The sequence below is a fragment of the Erythrolamprus reginae genome, chromosome 4 (assembly GCF_031021105.1).
Source record: "Erythrolamprus reginae isolate rEryReg1 chromosome 4, rEryReg1.hap1, whole genome shotgun sequence".
NCBI lineage: Eukaryota > Metazoa > Chordata > Lepidosauria > Squamata > Dipsadidae > Erythrolamprus > Erythrolamprus reginae.
The window spans coordinates 97,494,964-97,517,309 of NC_091953.1; the positions used below are offsets into that span (position 1 = coordinate 97,494,964).

At 37.0% G+C, this 22,346-nt stretch overlaps 1 protein-coding gene across 1 annotated transcript in view; it reads right to left on the bottom strand.

Annotated features, from left to right (window-relative positions):
* Nucleotides 1–294: 294 nt before the first annotated feature.
* The window catches only part of LONRF2 (LON peptidase N-terminal domain and ring finger 2), a 44,018-nt gene continuing 21,966 nt past the window's right edge, over nucleotides 295–22,346 (bottom strand). Inside the window, exons 2-12 of the mRNA XM_070751021.1 lie at nucleotides 20,900–21,018; nucleotides 20,301–20,423; nucleotides 19,500–19,661; nucleotides 17,989–18,208; nucleotides 16,640–16,739; nucleotides 14,603–14,717; nucleotides 13,111–13,232; nucleotides 11,500–11,658; nucleotides 10,333–10,495; nucleotides 8,629–8,778; nucleotides 295–3,876 (exon numbers count right to left, since the gene is read on the bottom strand). Coding sequence (XP_070607122.1) covers nucleotides 3,718–3,876; nucleotides 8,629–8,778; nucleotides 10,333–10,495; nucleotides 11,500–11,658; nucleotides 13,111–13,232; nucleotides 14,603–14,717; nucleotides 16,640–16,739; nucleotides 17,989–18,208; nucleotides 19,500–19,661; nucleotides 20,301–20,423; nucleotides 20,900–21,018 — 1,592 coding nt within the window. The 3' untranslated portion in view covers nucleotides 295–3,717. The remainder of the gene's footprint in view (nucleotides 3,877–8,628; nucleotides 8,779–10,332; nucleotides 10,496–11,499; nucleotides 11,659–13,110; nucleotides 13,233–14,602; nucleotides 14,718–16,639; nucleotides 16,740–17,988; nucleotides 18,209–19,499; nucleotides 19,662–20,300; nucleotides 20,424–20,899; nucleotides 21,019–22,346) is intronic.

Sequence of the window (22,346 nt, forward strand, 5' to 3'; positions counted from 1 at the left end):
CCTCCTGTAAGGCAAAAAAACAGTTGGGAAGACGCAGTGCAATTCTGAAGAGAAAATGCCTGGAAATCAGATACGCAAGAAGCTATTGCTGTTGTTCTCAATTGCAGATAATTCCTTGTACATTAATATACATGTGTAAACAGCATCCAACCAATGAAGAAAATAACAGACTAATGTTGGATGTAGTTAAATTTAAACGTCTTGGAAAAGTAAGATTACAATTTCTTTCAAAAAAGATGTATACAACATTTGAGTTTTGATGCTTTGTAGTTAGAAAAATTAAATACGACAATGGCAAACCGAAATTATTTATTTGAAATGTCACTTAAATACATTTTTCCATGAATATTCCAAATATACACAAAAAGAACATTGCAGCAAGTTTTTTTAAAAAAAGTTTGGTTTTATGCAACGGAGTGCCAAACATAGCTGTAACACATACCTGACTTTTGTTTTACTAAGTATAAAAAGTAAGGAATAATTTATATTTACACATATATACAACAATCTACACTTATCCACATACACACATCAACTAGTTTCAAAACATGAGTATATTTGTTTCAAGTTTTATCTACATTAAATATTTTTTAAAAACTGGTCATGTGTGCCAGATTTTGTTTTTATGGTGCTTTGTTGATACAATCATTCTAGTGCTGCAAAATTAAGGCGCTACCCAACACCAGACCTTCAGTTATGCAAGGCGCTGTATGACTAATGCACACAGTTTTCTGAACAAATCTTACTCCTTTTCATTGAAAATAAACTGCAGCATGAATCAAAGAGCAGAAATCTGCTGATTATCAGCTTATCAAAATCCCAAAGCACCCTTAGCAACTGAAAGGAAAAAGGATATTTGAAAACAGTAGATAAAGGCCACTGTAGCAAATATTTCATGAATGGTGAAATTTAAAATGGCCTAAGCTTCACCTATTATTTGGAAGCAGAACTATTATGGATTTCAGGTTTTTGTGTGTTTGCTTTTTACAGGAGTGGCTGGGATGTCCTTGCAGCCCTGTTTTATACTCAATAAAATTATGTTCTGAATATTATTTCTGCAAAAAAATTTAGACAATGAGGACACTGCAACCCTCTGTTCTCTGTAAATTACCAGATTGATCAGCCTATGAGAAAGAACATTAAAATGTTGGCTTTCATCATATACTTATATTAATATTCCTGCTGAGGTGACCAGGTTCTGATGGCTGAAAAGCTCATCAGCCTGGCTTTTGATTTTAAAGCGCAAATGTACTGTGCTGAAGACTCATAAAATTCCTCATCCAAAAGATTAGAAGGGAACCTCAGGGATAGTATAAAGGACTCTGCCTCAAAAATGGGAAGTGCCAAAACAGTAACTTAGGAACAAAGAATAGGAAAGAGAAAACCAAGAGGTGAGCCCAAATCTTGACAGAGACAATCCAAACAATCACAGCTAAAACTACTGTGAAAAATAATGAAGGTGGTCCAAGTTCCCTGCAAAACAAACAAACAAACAAACCCCACTGAGGTTCATTTTGAAAAACCTCTTTCTTGATAAAACTTGGAAGCTTTTAAAGTCCAGTGAATGAACAGGAAGACAGCTGTGTTGAAGGAAAGTGTGATAGCACCCAAGGAATGGATAGAAAGGAGAACAGAGTGAAAACCTCCTTCTCTCTGGCTTTAAATATTGAAACAGGTAATATCACGCTTCACTTCTGGTGAAAATTCATGCAATGTTGCTGGCATGATATTGAAGTGGCTTGCCATCGCCCCTTTCTGCCATGGCTTTTTAAAAAAAAATTCCTGGTTTCACATACAGCTTTAGAGATGCCAGATGATTTCCCATCCAAGTAGTAATGGGAACTGACTTTGTTTAGTATTCAAGATCAACCAAGGTCAGCCAGGACCAGATGCAAACTTTTAAAAAATACTTGAAAGAGAATCTACAAACTCTAGTAAAGAAATTAGAACTTGCAGGAAGGCTATGGCAGAAATTATTAGAGCTTCATTTGCAAGTTGCACAGTTAACAATTGAAACAGCAGTCACAGGTCAATGCTTAACTACAAAAGGTGAATTCCAAGAAGAAGCGATTACAGTACATTCAAGCTGTGTTGATCAGTCTTAGGAAACTACTATCTGGTCAAGATTTTTTAGACAATCTTCTAATACTGCACCAATTATCGCACTTACTAAAATCAGTCTTTTTGATGATTAGACTTCCTGTATATGAAATTTCTATGCCTTTGTCCAAAGGGCACATGCTGTTTCTAATTCATAAAGGAGGCACTTTTGAAACATTTTGGTATTGTCATTATTTTCTTGCCAGATTATGTTTTTTTTACAACTGTATCTTTTACTTTGCTGTCTTTGCACTATGTTCTAGAACCAGAACTAATATTATTTTCATGTCCTGTTCATTTGTTTATGGAAATTCAGAGATCCCAGCAGTTTGAATTAGCAATACTGATTTGCTGTTTCATGTTTACAACTAAACTAAACTATTTCCAATAATTCGACTATTTTTAAAAAGTTAACCACATATATGAAGACATCAAAATACAGATATATTTACATCTAATTTAAACTTGCATTGAAATTTGCAGTACAGGATTCCATTTGTGTCTCCTATCATATCAGCAAGAACTTCAAGCACGAACAGTATTCGGTACATAACAAGTAATATTAAGGTTTTGGTTTTCAAAAGTATATGTAACTAAGTTTTCTTAGAAGAACCCATTAGGCTGGTTATGGCAGTTGTGAGTAAAGATGGTTTTTATTTAAGTGTTACTTCCAGATAAACCTAGAAGGATAAAATTGAAATGGTGGTTCAATTTTTCAACAGCCTTTAGTAAGATAATCGCTGAAGACCTTGAAATTAACAGTGTAGATATACACTAAATATGCTGGCCATGATCCAGCCACGGAGCTTCGCAATCTCAAGTATTTAATGGCAGAGAGAAGCTTTCCCTAAGACACAATTATGTCCATTGTGAGAGGCTATTAGTTCCATGTCCCAACTACAAGGCTCTCCACTTTACTGTAGGTTCCTGATGTCATTCTGAAGGGAGAGGAGCTTGGGAAGGAAGAATGACTCAATCTTCTTAGATATATTATGAAACAGTTTTCTCAATACATACAGCATGCAAATTACAAACACAAGGAATTGGCTTATAACCAGCCACAAAGCTGTTCATCAGATACTCTTTTGGACAGTGTTCTTTAGAAGAGGAACATTTTATCCTGGCAATCCCATTTACTTCCGATATGTCTGTCCATATGTTGCAGATAAAAAGTTGCTCTTGGTGCTTTCTTCCAGAGGAACATTTAAGAATTTCTTTTCAACTGGCTACCACAAGGACAATTCTGACAATGCATATTCTCAGTTTCTAATCCACTACTCCAAGTTTGTTTCTACAAAGAAATAAAAATGTCAGCTGGGGATTTGTAGACGTTTTAGTACTTCTGACTCAGTTGACTCATTATTATGAGTAGATGGCGATTATGTACTCAGTTGATGCCTGCAACTACTGTACGCTCTGTTGTGGCATAACTTCCAAGAGGCTCAGATTATTCCAGGACAAGAGGCACAGAATACTTGATTAACTATTGGGTCCAGCGAGTGCAAAGAAGAATGAATGCTTAGATGAGCAGAGGGAAGAACTGTTCAGTTGCCAACTGTTTTCTTATTAGCATTATAAACCAGTTGTTTTCAGTGTATCTTCATAAATAAGACTGTGTCATCTAGGTCTTTTGCGGGTCACAAATATTAATACACGGCGAATGGCAATGAGACGATCTTTAAGTGAAGTCATCGCAAGGATGGCCAACTGGGCTCTGTTCTCTAGTGGTAATACTGCCAACAGCCACCAGTACCAAGCTGGACCACTGGGATTACTCTGTAAAGAAAATATTAATAAATTAACCGTTTTAGTAACATAATTCAAGCAGATAGAAACCATCTGATAGCTGTAAGAAAATTGAAGAAGACAACATTCTGTGCCGTTCACAGAATGCAGAAACTGAAAATAGTTCTTGATCACCCACAAGTGATCTGTAGTGAAGCTACAGAATTTAGAAAATTGCAGTCCAGCAAGATCTAGAGGGTCACAGGTTTCCTCCCTATTTTGTGTAGTAAGACTCTTCCCCCAACTTTGTTGTCATTATCTTGACAGTTTGCAATTATAGAAAAATATCAACCTAAAGCAATAGAATAAAGACAGATGACAACCAAACTCTAAACTGCTTTTTCTGGCTCCCACATAGTCCAGTGTGTAATGTGCCAAAATTAAATAGCAAACCATCAAGCATTATGAATGTAATTTCCTGCAGATTTACAGTATGAAAATGAGGTTTCAAAAACATTAAATATCCATGAAGGAGGGGTGAAATTCAGCAGGTTCTGGAGAACGAGCAGCAGAAATTTTGAGTAGTTCACAGAACCGGCAAATACTACCTCTGGATGGCCCCAGAGTGTGGCGAGAATGGAGTTTTTGTAATATCCTTCCCCCAGGAGAGTGAGGGAATGGAGATTTTGCACTATCCTTCCCCTGGAGTGGGGTGGGAATGGAGATTTTGCACTATCCTTCCCTTGGAGTGGGTGGGAATGGAGATTTTGCACTATCCTTCCCCCAAGAGTGTGAGAGAATGGGGATTTTGCAGTATCCTTCCCCTGGAGTGGGGTAAGAATAAAGATTTTGCAGTATTGTTCTCCAGGAGTGGGGTGGGAATGGAGATTTTGCACTATCCTTCCCTTGGAGTGGGTGGGAATGGAGTTTTTGTAATATCCTTCCCCCAGGAGAGTGAGGGAATGGGGATTTTGCAGTATCCTTCCCCTGGAGTGGGGTGGGAATGGAGATTTTGCACTATCCTTCCCTTGGAATGGGTGGGAATGGGGATTTTGCACTATCCTTCCCCCAAGAGTGTGAGAGAATGGGGATTTTGCAGTATCCTTTCCCTGGAGTGGGGTAAGAATAAAGATTTTGCAGTATTGTTCTCCAGGAGTGGGGTGGGAATGGAGATTTTGCACTATCCTTCCCTTGGAATGGGTGGGAATGGAGTTTTTGTAATATCCTTCCCCCAGGAGAGTGAGGGAATGGGGATTTTGCAGTATCCTTCCCCTGGAGTGGGTGGGAATGGAGATTTTGCACTATCCTTCCCTTGGAGTGGGTGGGAATGGAGTTTTTGTAATATCCTTCCCCCAGGAGAGTGAGGGAATGGAGATTTTGCACTATCCTTCCCTTGGAGTGGGTGGGAATGGAGATTTTGCACTATCCTTCCCCCAAGAGTGTGAGGGAATGGAGATTTTGCAGTATCCTTCCCTTGGAGTGGGTGGGAATGGAGATTTTGCACTATCCTTCCCCCAAGAGTGTGACAGAATGGGGATTTTGCAGTATCTTTCCCCTGGAGTGGGGTAAGAATAAAGATTTTGCAGTATTGTTCTCCAGGAGTGGGGTGGGAATGGAGATTTTGCACTATCCTTCCCTTGGAGTGGGTGGGAATGGAGTTTTTGTAATATCCTTCCCCCAGGAGAGTGAGGGAATGGGGATTTTGCAGTATCCTTCCCCTGGAGTGGGTGGGAATGGAGATTTTGCACTATCCTTCCCTTGGAGTGGGTGGGAATGGAGTTTTTGTAATATCCTTCCCCCAGGAGAGTGAGGGAATGGATATTTTGCAGTATCCTTCCCTTGGAGTGGGTGGGAATGGAGATTTTGCACTATCCTTCCCCCAAGAGTGTGAGAGAATGGGGATTTTGCAGTATCTTTCCCCTGGAGTGGGGTAAGAATAAAGATTTTGCAGTATTGTTCTCCAGGAGTGGGGTGGGAATGGCGATTTTGCACTATCCTTCCCCTGTCACACCCACCAAGCTACGTCCACAGAACCAGAAGGGAACATTTTTGAATTTCATCCCTGCTTTGAAGTGACTAAATCCCCTGTTGAATTAAAAACCTGGAAACATAATCATCCTCTTTATCTGAAAGTGCATAACTTTTCTCATCCTTGAATTCTTGGCCAACAAAAAATAGGCAGCCCCTAACCCAAAAGCAAATTTTTACCCATTATTTTGGGCATGACTTAATTTCAAAAGGGATTTTAAAGATCACAGAAATACAACAAATTTACAGAAACAAATAAGGAAGAAACACAACATTAAAATACATTCTATATTACTATTTTCACAGAACTGCCTTATTGGTTTTAAGGGACAAATTTCATTGTGCACTGTAACATAAACGTATGACTCATAGTCTAAGAAAAGGTAAATGCAACCAAGGAAACAAAACTCAATCTAAAATCTTAATGCACAATTTGTCCAAATGCTGCTGTAAAAACAAATATTAGTCTATGTGAACAATGTGGTTCCAGTAGTGAATACAGTAGCCCAAATGCAATCTCAAATACAAAAATATAATTGGATTAATGCAACTGGGATCGATCTTTTTAAATTTAAAAGTAAATGAGAACCGGGAACATTTTAAATAGCCACTAATATAATTTTAAGAGTTGCATGGTTTTGAAAACCAAATTATGGATTCCTACCAGCAGAGTTTTACAATAATCACTTTTTAAATGACCATATTGTGAAAGATACCTCTCATTATTGGATTTTGACCTATAAAGGGGTTAAGCCTTTGAGATTTACTCATGGAGCCCTCTTCAGGTAACACAGCAAACTGCTTGTCGGTGGCTGTGCATGATTAGCTATATAATTTAATTAACAGTTTGAAAAAGAAAGGTGAAATGAATACAGACAACAGAAGAAAAAGAAGTCACAGCTAAAAATGTAAGAAAAAAAGTAAATGAAAAATAGAAGAGATAGAAAACAGGTATGAAGAAGTGGCTTCATGTTCTTCTTTATAGCAGTTGTAAGTATAATTATAAACGTACTTATGCTTTCTCTCCCACCTCCTCTCCAAAATCAAAGTAGAACAGACAAGAGAGGAAAGGAGGGACTCCGGCAAGCCACTAGGAGAATGAAGGTAAATGAACAGGATGATAGAATAAGGCATACTTATGTAATGGGACGTCGGAGAAGAGACTGAAGATACAGGTGGGGTCAGGGGGTACAGGTGAACCACTAGCTCAGTGATGGTGAACATATGGCACAGGTGCCACACGTGGCACACCGAGCCATATCTGCTGGCATGCAAGCCATTGCCCTGCCTCAGCTCCAATGTGCATGTGTTTGCCGGCCTGCTGATTTTTGGCTCGCATAGAGGTTCTGGGAGGGCGTTTTTGGTTTTCAGAGAGTCTCCAAGAGGATGGGGGAATGTGTTTTACCCTCTTCTGGCTTCAGGGAAGCCTTTGGAGCCTGGGGAGTGTTCTGCCGGGCTCTATGGTATGAGTCTCTCGAAAATTCAAGGGTACAAATTTCAGACACACACACACACACACTTGAAAGTTCAAAAACAATGTTATTTATCACAAAAATTCAAAAGAAACAAAGCACCCTTTTTGTATTGCAAAGAGCACTCGTCCCAAAACAACCTGGTAGTCTGTACAATCCCCTTAATCAGTCCTTAAGTACTTAGCTAGCAGCTGTGAAGAAACGTCACAGCCCTCCTTCTTCCACAAAGTGAAACACACACACTTTGCTTTGCTTTGGTTTCAAAGTCGTGAAAAATCAACAAACAGCAAGGCACAGTCCTGAAGAACGGCGATCAGATAATCTTCCACAATGGCCCAAGCCAGCACGCTGCTATTTATATCAGCAGCTCTAATTACTGGAGCTCCACCCAAACACAGGTGGCCTCTCTTATCTCCTGTAATATTTCCTCAGTTGGTCTCTTCCATGCATAAGTCTGCGCCTGCGTGGGTCTAACACTTCCTCATCCGAATGAACCGAAGATAATGGAGATTGGCTTCCTGGGCTGTGTGCCAAGCCCCCCTCTTCCAAGTTACCCCCACCTTCTTCTTTGTCCGAGGAAACTGCACTACCTGACTCTGTCGGCAATAAAACAGGCCTATTACATGTTGATGTTTCCCCTGCGTCCACCTCCACATTCCTTGGGGCAGGAGCTGGGCCAGACCACAACAGGGAGGGTGAAAGACGAATCTATTGTGCTCACCAGAAGTTAGGAAAAAGGTTGTTTCTGGCCTCCAGAGGATCTCTAGGGGGTAGGGGAAGCTATTTTTGCCCTCCCCAGGCATTGAATTATGGGTGTGGGCACTTGCATATGCACGATAGCAAGCGTGCATGCTCTTTTGGCACCCAAGGGAAAAAAGGTTTGCCATCACTGCACTAGCTTATGCCACAATGAAATATTAACAGAAGCAAATGGTGAACAAATGATAGGGAAGGAGCTGGAAGACGGGAGTAAATCAGATATTCTGAACTGGGAGCTATTGAGGGAAGAGGGGGGCAATGAACTCTTCCTTTTCTCCACCCATTTGCCACTGCCAACATCATCTGATATTTTAAAAAACTAGCCGTAAGTGGATATATACCATATATAAAAAAAGAGCTGAAAGAGTTGCATTTTTTAAACTTCATATCCTCTGTATTTTCACACAATTTATGAACATTTTAGCTTCACAGATTTTAAATTAAGCACTTGCTTTATGTGAATTGCTTGCATACATTATTCACTGTGGTTATTTACTGTTGTACCCTGTTCATTTTTAGCATTGATATACCATTGCATATTTACCTGCGGCTCACGTTCTTTCCCTGGCATTGGTCCAAAATGGTTTAAAATTTGTGCTTTCATATTGTCTTTAAGCGAAGTAAACCAGGACACAGCTTGATCATAAACGGAATCGTGAATGCGGACCAGCTCTTCATACTCTGCTCCTTCAACCTAATTTGAGTTATGAAAATGGATTTAAATAAATGCGTGCTTTGTGCAGCATAACAAAAGCAAATACCATTCTAAAAAAAGTTGAGTTATTTTTAAATATCCTAAACAGGGGACTTTTTAAAATCACCTCCCTTTTGAATCAGCCCAAAATTCCAAGACAGCAGCACAGGTAAGGTGTTCAGTATTCAATAGGATAACAGTGAAAATTGGGTTACCAGCTGATTGCCAATTTATCACTTTGTGCAGGGGTGTCAAGTTCAAGGCCTGTGGGCCGCAGGATGCTTAAATTTGGCCCATGGGGCCAGCCTGGAAATAGCAAAGCATCAGCCTGCAGTGCTTCTGGCAGCCAAAATGGGACACCAGGGGTGGGGTGGGGACATGTGCGCGGCTCCTGCACCCTGTTTTGGCCTGCAAAGTGCTGAAGGCAATCCAGGCCAAAAACAGGGCATGGGGGGCACGCGTGGCCCCCCCATGCCTCCTTTCAGTCAGCAGGGTGCTGCAAGAGGCGTCCGTCTAGTCTCTCCCCACCCTCTGATGAGAACTATCATACAATGCTGATCTAGCCCTCGAAGAAATCCAGTATGACTTAGTGGATTGTTTTCTATTCACAATCAATAATGAAGACTGATGTGGAAAAGTACAGAACATGGGAATTAACATTTTTCAGTATAGATATAAAAACTGTTTGAATATTTTTAATACATATGAATTATTTTAACATTTGAATTACATTTGTGAAATGACAGTAAAATGCTAACTCTGGATTTACACCATTGTTCATCTAGAATGCCAGTCTATTTAATTTTAACCGGGGAGAGCCTATTCTTTGTGTATTTCTCTTTAGAGCTGCTGTTCATTATACTCTTAGAAAAACCAATCATATAAATTAATAGGATTAAAAGCCACTGACCAAAGCATGCTTAAACAACATGTGATCTGATAGAGCTTGCTAATGCCTTTGAATCAGTTTAAAGAAGAGAATTGGTGCTACACATTGGAAGATATGATATAATTTGCAGATTAGAAAGTGGCATTTCTAACATTTTCTGCTCAAAATATCCCGTCTGTGTAATATATATATATATAAACAGAAAGTAATTTTGGTGTAGTATTCCAGGGTAGTATTTAAATACTACCTTGGAAAAGAGGGCGACTAAACAAGTGCACAGTAATGCTGTAACTCTCTTCAGGAATATATTTTTAATACGGTAGGATTTAGTATTGAATTGAGTGTTTCAGAATATGGCATTTTGATTTTAAAAATATAGTTTTTTAAAGGAATTTGGTGCAGATCACTAGTAAGGGAATGGAAACAAAAGGGGAGAAAAATATCATCAGCTGTGGGTTAAAAAAATTAACTCGTGCAACAACTAACTCAGAGAGGGGCAGCACAGAAATCCAATAAATAAATAAATAAACTAAAGAAAAATAATCACAAAAGCCAGCCAGAAGTTACATTATGGGTTGTCCTGTAATTTAGGAGACAAAGGATGGCTCAGAAAACTTTTTTTTTCAATAAATGAGGTATCAAAAACTACTACACTAAAAAGTTACCTTTTGGTCTTCCAAATATTCAATGTTTGCGGTATTATATCCATCTCGCTGACCATGGCTTAAGACCCTAAAACGTCGAACACCAACTGTATCAACAACTGAACGCCCATCAGGGAAAAACTTCACATCCCTGATCTCCAACATGCAGCCGTAATCTGCAAATCTGAAGGGACAAAGCCATGTTGAGGCTGTGATTCTAAATATATTTTAGGAAGCAGCCTTTATATATTCCCCATAGCCTGCCTAAATATATTTGGAAAGAAATTGTAAAAAGAATTATTACGCCTTGCGTTGTAAGAGGAAGTACAAAGGCTTGCAGGAATATTGCTTGTTCCAGTTCTGTATAAAGCTATGAAATTACTACTTGAGTTCATTTGATGCTCCATCTAAATTTCCCGTCCCAATGTAATAACCCCCAAATGAGGTGAATTTTAATTCCCAATAAATTCCCACCAGAAGAATATGGGAAGCAAATATCTACATAAATTGGGAATCCTGCCTAGATGGTCAGATTTTCCCCTAAACATTATGCATTTCTCCCAAATAGAAAGCTTACACTAAGATTGTTACTGATCAGCTAATTGCTAGATCTTGGTATACAGTGTTCCCTCGATTTTTGCGGGTTCTAACTTCGCGGAAAGTCTATACCATGGTTTTTCAAAAATATTAATTAAAAAATACTTTGTGGGGTTTTCCCCTATACCATGTTTTTTCCCACCTAATGATGTTATATGTCATTGCCAAACTTTCGTCTGCCTTTAATAAATAATTTTTTTTAACAAACTTTAATAAATAAACATAATATTTATTAAATAATAAATCTGAATTTATATAATAAATAATCTGAATGGTTGCTAAGGGAATGGAAAATTGCAATTTAGGGGTTTAAAGTGTTAAGGGAAGGCTTGTGATACTGTTCATAGCCAAAAATAGTGTATTTACTTCCGCATCTCTACTTCGCGGAAATTCAACTTTCGCGGGCAGTCTCAGAACGCATCCCCCGCGAAAAGCGAGGGAACACTGTATTCCCCAACACTGTACAAGAAACAACAACCTCCATCTTCCTAATGAGACCCCTTTCCCGTATCTTATAGACATAAGCCCTTCTACCATTTTTGCACTCATATATGCAGTATTTTATAAAGGTGTTCTAAATCCTTAGCTTACCCTTTCAGTTCATCAGTTAAACACATGCCGAATTGTTTAGTGCCTGTTTCCATGCATCTTCGTATCATTAATCGATAACGGGGCTCAAAGACATGGAGAGGACAGGGAATGGTAGGGAAAGCCATGGTACATACAAAAATGGGAACATCTTTATTTAGACTGCAAGAGAAGAAAGATTTACTTTTATGCTTATGCAGGTAAAACAAATAATTGAAATCCATCTTTAAAACTAATGAAATAAGTTTCATTGCATTCGTGTTTTCACTCAGCTTCTGAATCTCTTCTGTTACTAACAAATACAAGAGAAGACTATCTAAACATAGCAAAGACCATGCTCAGCTGAAATATTTCAAGATGTACAGTACATGCTTAAGGCACAAGGCTATCATATATAAAATGTTGTGGCTCGTGGGCAAATTGGAAATTTAGAACATGCTACAGTCCTGATAAAACTGGTATCACTGGTTGTGGGAAAATTGACATTTCATTCTGTAGTATGCCTCTTTGTTACATAACAATTACTTCAAACAACTACACAACTAAAATCAGATGTAGCAAGAAATACATCTGAATTGTATATATACAGGGACAATATGGGGTTTAGAATAAAATGAACAACAGTTTGGTCCTAAAAGAACTCCGTTCTATCGATTTTATTTTTTTACAAAGGCTTTCTCTGTATAAGATAACCAGCAGTTCCATATATAACTGTATATTTGTCATCCAAACCAGGAGATCTCAATCCCCAGTTCAAAACCATGCCGTGCCAGTGTCCACTCACATGAACGGAGGGCATTTGAGTGGTGAGTGCTTGTGCTTGCACCAGAAACTCTACTCATGTGAGCGAAGGCCGCTTGCAAATGCAAATGGAACTTCATGTACGAGCACTCTCCCCTGGTGCAAGTGGAGCTTTGCACGCAAGCAAACACACTCCACTCAAGCGCCCTCTGTTCATGTGAGTGGAGCTTCGTAGGCTCACACAAGTGCTCTCTGCTCACATGCAAAGCTCCATTTGCACAAACAGAGGGTGGGCGAGCATGTCACTAGCACCAGAACTGCACATGCACACGTGTGTCTGCCACTTACACACACACACCACGCCTGGGCCACCAAGGTGGAAAGGTTGAGAGGACTGCTTCTCCAAACAGAAACTTACTACGTGGTCCTCCACATAGTTTTTGGAGCAAATGTAAGAATATAATTATGGCATTTCTGTAAAAGTCTCATTCAGAGGCTTTTGTTAATTATTTGAGCATTGGTACGGCATGCATATCCCTGACTCACAGTTGTATATTGAGACTGCTTCCAATGGCCTTTCCCACTACCTTTTCATAAAAGCTGAGCAAAGTTTATGTGAAACAAGAACTTTATTTCCAAATGTTAATAAAGTGGAGGTTCTCTAATCAAACTTTCTATGAAAAATCAAGAGAAAGGAAGAACTGACACATTAATATCAAAATATCTTCTTTCACATATACCATGCCAGCATGCTAAAATAAAAAAAATTGTCTGAAGATCAGCAAATTATAAATATTATCAAAATATAAACAAGTTATTTAATCAACCCAGTTAATTTTACTAATATTCCCTTTATAAATGAAGATCGCTTACTTTGATAATTCCTTCATTTCTTCTTCATAAACCTTTTTCCTTTCAGATAATTCTTCTGGAAAGTAGCGAACTATTAATTCTTCAGTAAGGATGGTCTTTTTGTAAGTTCGACTTGCCAAAAACTATAAAGGGAATTTAAGAATCCACGTTATTCAGTTCTAGCTATTTTACTAATCAGTAATTAAACTGGCCTGGAGAATAGAATAGTAAAGTGAATGTATTTGTTTTAACACCTTAAAATGAAATCAGGAATTTGCACAGAATACAATAATCAAGCATTTAAAACCAGACCTACTAAATCACTACTATATTTAGCAACTTACTGTTATGGTTTTAAGTGGCTATAATATGCACATAAGAGTGGCCATTTCATTATTCTACACTGCTTCTTCAGAAAATATCTCTGAAATATATAGCAATATTTCCCATCCTTGGGCACTTGAAGATATGTAGACTTCAACTCCTGGAATACTCCAGCTGCCTGGGGTATTCTAGGAATTGAAGTTCACATATCAAGTGCCCAAGGTTTAGAAATATTATATTAAGGTGATGTAAAAGAAAGCTACCTTTTTTCTTCTTGTTTGGTAAGACAAGTCAAATATCACATACAGTATTTTTTGGAGTATAAGATACACCTTTTCCCCCCTAAAAGAGGCTGAAAATTTGAATGTGTCTTATACTCTGAACATAGCTTTTTCGAAGTTTCTCCCCCCAGCTCTAACGACCTTCTTGGCTTGCAGGCTTGTTTTCATTGCTACTCCCTCCAGAAGTTTTTCTCAGCTCTTACAAGGTGCTAACAATCTTTCCAGCTTGCAGGGTTTTTTCATTGCTACTATGAAAAAGGTTTTTTCCCCAGCCCTAAATCTTGGCAGGCTTGTTTTCATTACTACTAACTCCAGAAAAAAAGGTTTTTTTCAGCCCTAATGAGGTGCTAATGATCTTCGCAGCTTGCAGTATTTTTTCATTGCTACTCCGAATAAGTTTTTCCCCCAGCCCTAAGTCTTTGCAGACATGTTTTCATTGCTACTCCCTCCTAAGATTTTTTTCCAACCCTAAACCAGGGAATAAAATAATGTGCTGAAGCTGACCAGACTAAGGATGCTAACCAGATGAATACTTGGTAGGTAGATTTTCCCACCCAATTTTCCTCCCCTAAAACTAAAGTGTGTTCTATACCCTGAAAAATACAGTAAATTTAAATACTAGCTATCTGTATTAGGGTGAGTCGTATTTATTTCTCCCCTCTTCATTTCAGGACACCAGAATCAGCAAGGTTGTAATTTTCACATAAAACTTTGATTTTCAAGCATTAAATTGGCTTATTGAACGTTTGTATTGCACCTTTAAAAAAAAATTCTGAAGCCCTCTCCAAAAATCAGATCATTTCTCCCCTTTTTGGGAAGTGGTTTAAGGGGTAAATGGGCCCTTAAAGGTTCAAGAAAGACAATGCTTTATTTAAGCAGCTTTTGGAAATGGGATGGGGAAGACTTACATCTGAGAGCTTTTCTTTACAAAGCGGACAGTGAGGATTATGATCCAGACATCGTTCAAGGCATTTGAGGCAGAACGTATGTCCACAAGGAGTAGTGACAGGTTCGTAGAATAACCTGAACAAAACATGAAAATAACAATTTCATATATCCATTCATCTGCATACCTTGAACATTTGTGCAAAATATTTTACACTGAAGCTGTCTTGAATTCTAAATGCATCGTTTTTATTATTATTTCAGAAATAATAATAATAATAATGCTTTTTCTATCTTGTAACAGAAGCATTTGTAACAATTTTTGGAATTTGGAACTTTAAAATCCAACTTGATTTAAAAGCATTTTGCACAACACCACAGATTTTGCATAATACCACATGTACGTAATCTGTTCTTGAAATATACAGTATGTGGCATTATCATGTACCCACCACACAATTACCCCATTCTTACTAAAGAAAAGCTTATTTCTGAAGTTTTGACATATAACTCTTTCATTCATTTTCAAAAACTGTTTCTGAGCACAATTATATAAGAGAATTATGAAAGAGAAATTAATGAGCTGAAAATATATTAATGCATTATTTTCTCTGAACTATAAAATTAAGGTTAATGAGCAGAAAATATTTATTATTATTATTATTATTATTATTATTATTATTATTATTAATTAGATTTGTATGCCGCCCCTCTCCGAAGACTCGGAGCGGCTCACAACAACAGAACAGTACAAATCCAATGATTAAAACCATTTAAAACCCTTAATATAAAAACAATCATACATCTCATGCAAACCATACATAAAACGGAAACAGCCTAGGGGAATCAATTCCCCCATGCCTGATGACAGAGGTGGGTTTTAAGGAGTTTGTGAAAGGCAAGGAGGGTGGGGGCAGTCCTAATCTCTGGGGGGAGTTGATTCCAGAGAGTTGGGGCCGCCACAGAGAAGGCTCTTCCCCCGGGTCCCGCCAGGCGACATCGTTTCGTCGATGGGACCGGGAGAAGGCCAACTCTGTGGGACCTAACTGGTTGCTGGGATTCGTGCAGCAGAAGGCGGTCCCTGAGATATTCTGGTCCGATGCCATGAAGGTTATGGCATGAAGGTTTATAGGTCATAACCAACATAACGAACCATATTAATGTATTATTTCTTATTTAATAAATTAGCATACTGTGTACATCTTCAGAAGTCACAGCAGCTTTCATTACAACTTAACAGAATTATAAAATATTCATCAAGTAAAAATGTTTAACATAATGCATGAAAAAATAATCAACAAAATCAAATATCAATTACAATATCAAAAGCAACATAAAATATGAACAGCATAGAAGCTTATTTTGCTACACACACTCACACACACATATATATATATATATATATATATATATAGACACACACACACATATATATATATATATATACATACACACACATATATTTACACACACACACACACACACACACATATATATACATACATGTATGTATGTGTGCGTGTATGTATGTATGTAATTTCCTAGCAACGGAATGGACATTTGCTTTTTCTGGAAAATTACACATCAGTGTCATCACATGGATACTATGACTTACATACTTATGTCATGATGTCTGACATAAGAACATAAATCACGGCATTTATGAGCCGGGGTGGCGCAGCAGGTAGAGTGCTGTACTGCAGGCTACTGAAGCTGACTGTAGATCTGAAGGTCAGCGGTTCAAATCTCATCACCGGCTCAAGGTTGACTCAGCCTTCCATCCTTCTGAGGTGGGTAAAATGAGGACCCAGATTGTGGGGGCAATATGCTGGCTCTGTTAAGAAGTGCTATTGCTAACATGTTGTAAGCCGCCCTGAGTCTAAGGAGGAGGGCAGCATAAAAATCGAATAAATAAAATAAAAATAAATAAAATAAATTTATGTGAGATAAATCCAGCTTTCAGTCTACTTATGCTTCTAAGTTCAGAGAAGTAAGATACATGCAACTCTGCTGAAATTTAAATCCTATAGAATAAGACATTTTGTGCAGCTTGTTAATACCTCATACAAAGGGAACACTCAAAGTCAGATGCATCCATTAGATTTGTAGGAATCTCTTTTATGGGAAGAGAAGCTGAGTTTCCACAAGTAGCATCTCCATCTTAAAATAAAAAAAAGAACATGTGAAATAAATGACTCCTTATCTGAACAGCCTAATTAGTCAATTCAAAATATTAAAAGAGAAGGAGGAAGATGTATCAAATATTTCAAAAATATTTCAAAAAAAGTATTTCCAGTGAGTTCTAAAATTATCAGACATTGCCACAATTCCTGCTTTAATCTTCAACAATACCAATAAGACTAGAATTGTGTTTAAAAAAAGAAGTAAAAAATGATTTTGAAGTTTGTCTGGCAAGGAAAAAAGGCGAGGATTAATATAAAAATTGTACAAGATGCAAGACTTATGAGGTGGATTTGGACTTCCAAATTGGGAGCTATATTATGATGCTGCAGTATTGATATGGATGAGAGAATGGATTTTGTTAAGAAATAAAAGACTTTTGGTTTCAGAGGAACATAATTTATAGATAGGATGACAGTCATTTATATGGTATGGAAGAAATAAAATATATAGCTATTTCCAGAGATATTGTATGGGAAACTCTTTGTATGTAGTTTGGGAAGAGATAAAAGAGAAACATACCATATTGTTTATCAACAATGGAAGCACTAAATCATCTGAATAGACTTAACTGGGGGAATATTGCATGATATGAGGATATTCTAACAGATAAGAGAGAATTGAAATCTACTCATGAATTGGAGAAACAATGAATAAAGATGTGTTGGTATATGAGAATGTAATTGCAGTCGAGATATAAGGATACTAAAATGGATGGTATTAATTTAGAAATGACAGAACTAGATGAAATATTCACAGGAACGGATAAAAGACTAATTAAAAACTGTATAATTATTTCTTATATATTAATTTAGAGAAAGAACAAGTGAGGGAAATGATGATTAAATGGGCAAAAGATTTGGACATACTATACAATAAATGGATAAATGGCAACAGCTTTGGGAAAGAAACTATAAACTGACAATGGCAACACTATCCTAATCATTATAACTTGTTTTATTCTGTACAACTGCAAGAATAACAAGCGTCATACTATATTCATTTTCATTTAAAGTTATAAAATATTGTTATTATTGATTGTTGAAATGTTTTGTGTTTTTTTTTACACAAAATACTGAGCAATTTAACTTATTCAGTTTAAAATAGGAACTGCTAGATTGACTGGCAAAATATTCCATAACTAGCAAAAATATTCAAAATTGTAGGGGTTTTTTTCCTCTAAAATAAAAACAGAAAAATTGAGACCATGTAAGCGGTTGCAACAGACCTTTTCTATGAATTTTGCTAGGGACATCCAGATTCTGTAAGTCTCCCCCATCAGTAGAAAATTTTCTTTTCAAGTTTGCACTGGGTAGGCTGGAGAGGACTTTCCCCAATGTTTTCTTGTTCTCTTCAAAGTAGAAATCATGATGGGAAATTGAAGAATCAATACAGCGATAGACATCATTCTCTTGGGAAGGATTTCTTGTTAACCTCAGCATAGCCTCCTACAATAAAACATTTTGTTTATATGTAAATAAAGACAAAAACGTGCCTTCCGTAGACATGCCTTTGTTGATCATAGAACTAAGAAATTGGCAATCTGTTACATGACTTCTGCTGTGACTGTTTCTACTCTAATATTTATATATAATGTAAATATACTGAATAATATGGACTAGACCAGTGATGGTGAACCTATGGCATGGGTGCCACAGGTGGTACGCAGAACCACATCTGCTGGCACACAAGCCATTGCCCTAGCTCAACTCCAAAATGCATGTGCATGCTGACTACTTGATTTTCAGCTTTCACAGAGGCTATGGGACAGCATTTTTGACTTGCAGAGGGCTTCCAGGGGAATGGGGGAGGGCATTTCTGCCCTCTCCTGGCTTCACGGAAGCTTCTAAAGCCTGGGGAGGGTGAAAAACAGGTCTACTGGGCCCACCAGAAGTTGGGAAATGGGCCATTTCTAGCCTCCAGAAGGCTTCCAGGGGGAACGGGAGGCCATTTTCACCCTCCCCAGGCATTGAATTATGGATGTGGGCACTCGCGCGCATGTGATAGTGAGTGTGCACACATACGTTTGGCACCCATAGGAAAAAAGGTTCGCCATCACTGGACTAGACTATATGTATATTTCAAAACAAAGTGAATCAGCTGCTCAGGTAAAGCTTTCTCGGAATACTTTACCTGAACACAAAAGGATGGGCTGTATTTTAATACAGGTTTTTTTAAAAAAAATATGGATTTATTTATTTATTTAAATTTATTATTTATTTGACTTCTATGCTGCCCAATCTCTTAGGACTCAGGGCAACTTACAACAATATAAAACAATACAATATTTTTTAACATAAAGCATAGTTACCAAGTATGCACTTAAATTAGGAATTATGATGGCCGAGATTCTCACTTCCTTAAATTTTGTCAACTATCTATCAGATTTCAAAAATGTATAAATATGGGGACAAGACAGGATAGCTTCCATGGTTGCAATTGGAATGTCTGCTTTTAAAAAGAACTCTCCAAATATGCAAATTTTAACTTATATTGGATCACAAACATTTTATATAAAACAGCAATTTCGGTCATTTTAATAACCAATCACTACTTTTAGTTTCCATTCCATTCTTAATCAGTTTTCTTTGGGAAGCTATGTCCTTCCCAAATTAAACAAAAACTAAAGCTAAAATAAAGCTAGATAACAGTACATTTCTGAATATAATGCTGAATATATTGTAATAAGATGTCATACATAATGCCCTGAAATAAAGAGCAGGTTTGTGTGTTAAGTACCTTTGAGCTCTCTGCAGTTGTCCCATCTTCACTAGAAGACTGTGTATTTATGCTACTTAGAAATGCAGGTTTCAATCTTGTATAAGAGGTCCGATTACAAAAAGGTGTTGTTAAACTATCAGGAACATTTTCAAATGCTGGAAAAAACATCTCACACATTATCTAGATAAAAAAATAGAAATATCATAAAATTCAGCTCATATGTAAAAGATTCTACATTCATATGCCAAACTGTTATCCTCTCCACTATCCCATTAAGAAAAAAATGAAAACAAGACCACTAAATGTAGAATCATTTCAAATGTCATGATATTTTCTAGTTGGAAGTTTATTCATGGTTGAATGATGCCTGAAGGCTGACAGATGCAGATTAATAATTATATGAATAGCTAATTCACTGGCCACTTAATTTACTTATTTACTTTTTATCATGCCTTTATTATTTTTATGAATAACTCAAGGTGGTGAGCATACTTTTTCCTTCCTCCTATTTTCCGAACAACAACTTTGTAGGGTGGGGTGAGTTGAGAAAAAGTCACCCATCTAGATTAAATTATATTAATTTAAATGTTCATGTTACACCCTAATATTTAGTTTACCCAATAGCTTTGATTTTCATTTAGCTAATCATTGGATTTTAGTGAGAAAAAGCAGAATAAAAACAATTTGAATAATTAAACAATTAATGCTTCACTTCCAATTTTTATTTTACATGGATCAGATTACATAGCTTTAGAGGCTAAAAACTAAATACATAAAAGTGCCATACTTTGATTATGAATGAAAAGTATAATATTTTACCTTTTGGGCTTCCATCTTCATTGAGTTCCATTCAGGGTTTAAGGCAACACAATAAAGAAATTCCTTCAATGCTTCTTCAATGCTTCCTAATCCAGAAAGAGCTTGTGCTTTGACATAATGACCCTGCATGCAGAGAAAGAAAGAAGGAAAGAGATAAGTAGTTAAAGCTTTGTGATTTCAAGAAATACTGGCTAGAGTGCCTTTACCTCTTACGGGCATGACGGTATTTCAAAACAGAACAGAAAATGAAGATAATAAACAAAGGTACAAAGGGAAACAATGATGGGTGCAAATTTTAATCCCACATGATACGTTTAAGCGTGGAAATACATCTAAGTCAAACAACTAAGCCAAGCACACTTTGAAAAATTACAAAAGGAAATAACAAGTAATGTGCAATTATTTTGAATATCATTTAATGTCTCTTAGAGATGGTATGTATACCCAAAGAACTGAGGGCAGCTAGTGAAAAATGTAATGTTTTCTGTAATGGTTAAGGCACCAAGCTAGAAACCCTCACTGAAGAGATTTAAGTTATACATGATAAATAATTACTGTTTCTTATATACAAAGAGATGACTTGCAAACAGATACTGTACCTTGGGCCAATGGGGTTTATTTTGACACAGTATTTCTGCATCAGGAAGGGCTTTTTGATAATTCTTCATAGCTATACAAAGTTCTGCCCGTTGTGCTATTAACCAACATTTACAAGAAGCTGGAATACAAGAGGAAAAAGTGTAAATGACACATGATTAATTTCTGAAACAGTAATTAACTAAATATTAGTTATTCATTCTTTCGTAACAAAAATGTCTACAAATGAAGTACTGTACTATAAACAAATGTGTATCTTACTAAAATTGTACTCGATTGAGGAAAAACAGCCTGCAAAATTAAAATCCATAGCATGTGGATGATGATATAAATAGATATAAATATAACCAACGCACTACAATCTGGTTATGTGATGCTTTCAGTTTAAGGGCAAAAAGGAATGTTGAAGCACAGAACATGAATACATACTGACCTGCAATTTCTTAAACCAAACAACATTTTTGTCAAGGTGCCATGGCGACTGTAGGAAATAGCCATACAATCTGGGAAAAGATGTGGTCATTTTATAAGTTGCACACAAATGCCACATTCAAATCCTTGTAGCTCCAAAGAGGTTTTTTTTGCTTTCAAATATAAAGCAGCTTCTTGTCTTATAATATACTATATTTTTTAAAAATAACTAGTTCATTCAAATGAGTCAGTTCATTCTTCATTACTATAAACTTCCCAACACATTCAGACATACAGCAGTTTCCAACATTGGTCATAAGAGGTGCTTCAAAACTTGCAGGAAGCAGCCTATCCTTTTTTCAGGCTTTAATGTGAACATTTAATACACATTTGATCTAAAATGTTTAAAAAATAATGCCCCATGAAGCTTGGAAAACAAATTTGTAAGCCATGGCTGTTACTGGAAATGCTGAAATAATGCCCAATCCAGGAATCTTAGTACTGTATGTTGTACTTGAAATACAAGGAGAGCACGATCTACATCTAGAAAAGTGTTTTGTATCAGACTTCCTTGCTTTCAGGCTCTCAATTTCAGCTATGTTTTACCATCTTCCAATTCAGTAATGCCCTCATTTAGGAAGGACCCACTGGGATCTTACCTAATCTACAAAACAACAATGCAAATGATGGCCTACATATTATGATCAATGACATCACAAGCCACTTAGGAATCTAAAGGAATCAGAACATCTTAAGCTGTTAGTAATACATCCATGATAGAAGTGATAAAAGCCTTCCCTAATTATGAATCATTTCCATTTCATTTAGTACAGAAAGTTGTCCAGAGGATGTCTTATTTCATAAGACAATGAGTCAGGTTCTTGTGTAACAAGGAGATTCTGGATTTTCCAATATAAATTTTGCTATCTTTTATCAAAAGGCAAATAAATGGGTCTATGCACTGTATGAATGATACATCTGAATCTTAATAGCTGATACCATTTCTGCCTGGACGTGTGTCAGGCAAACTCATGCCTA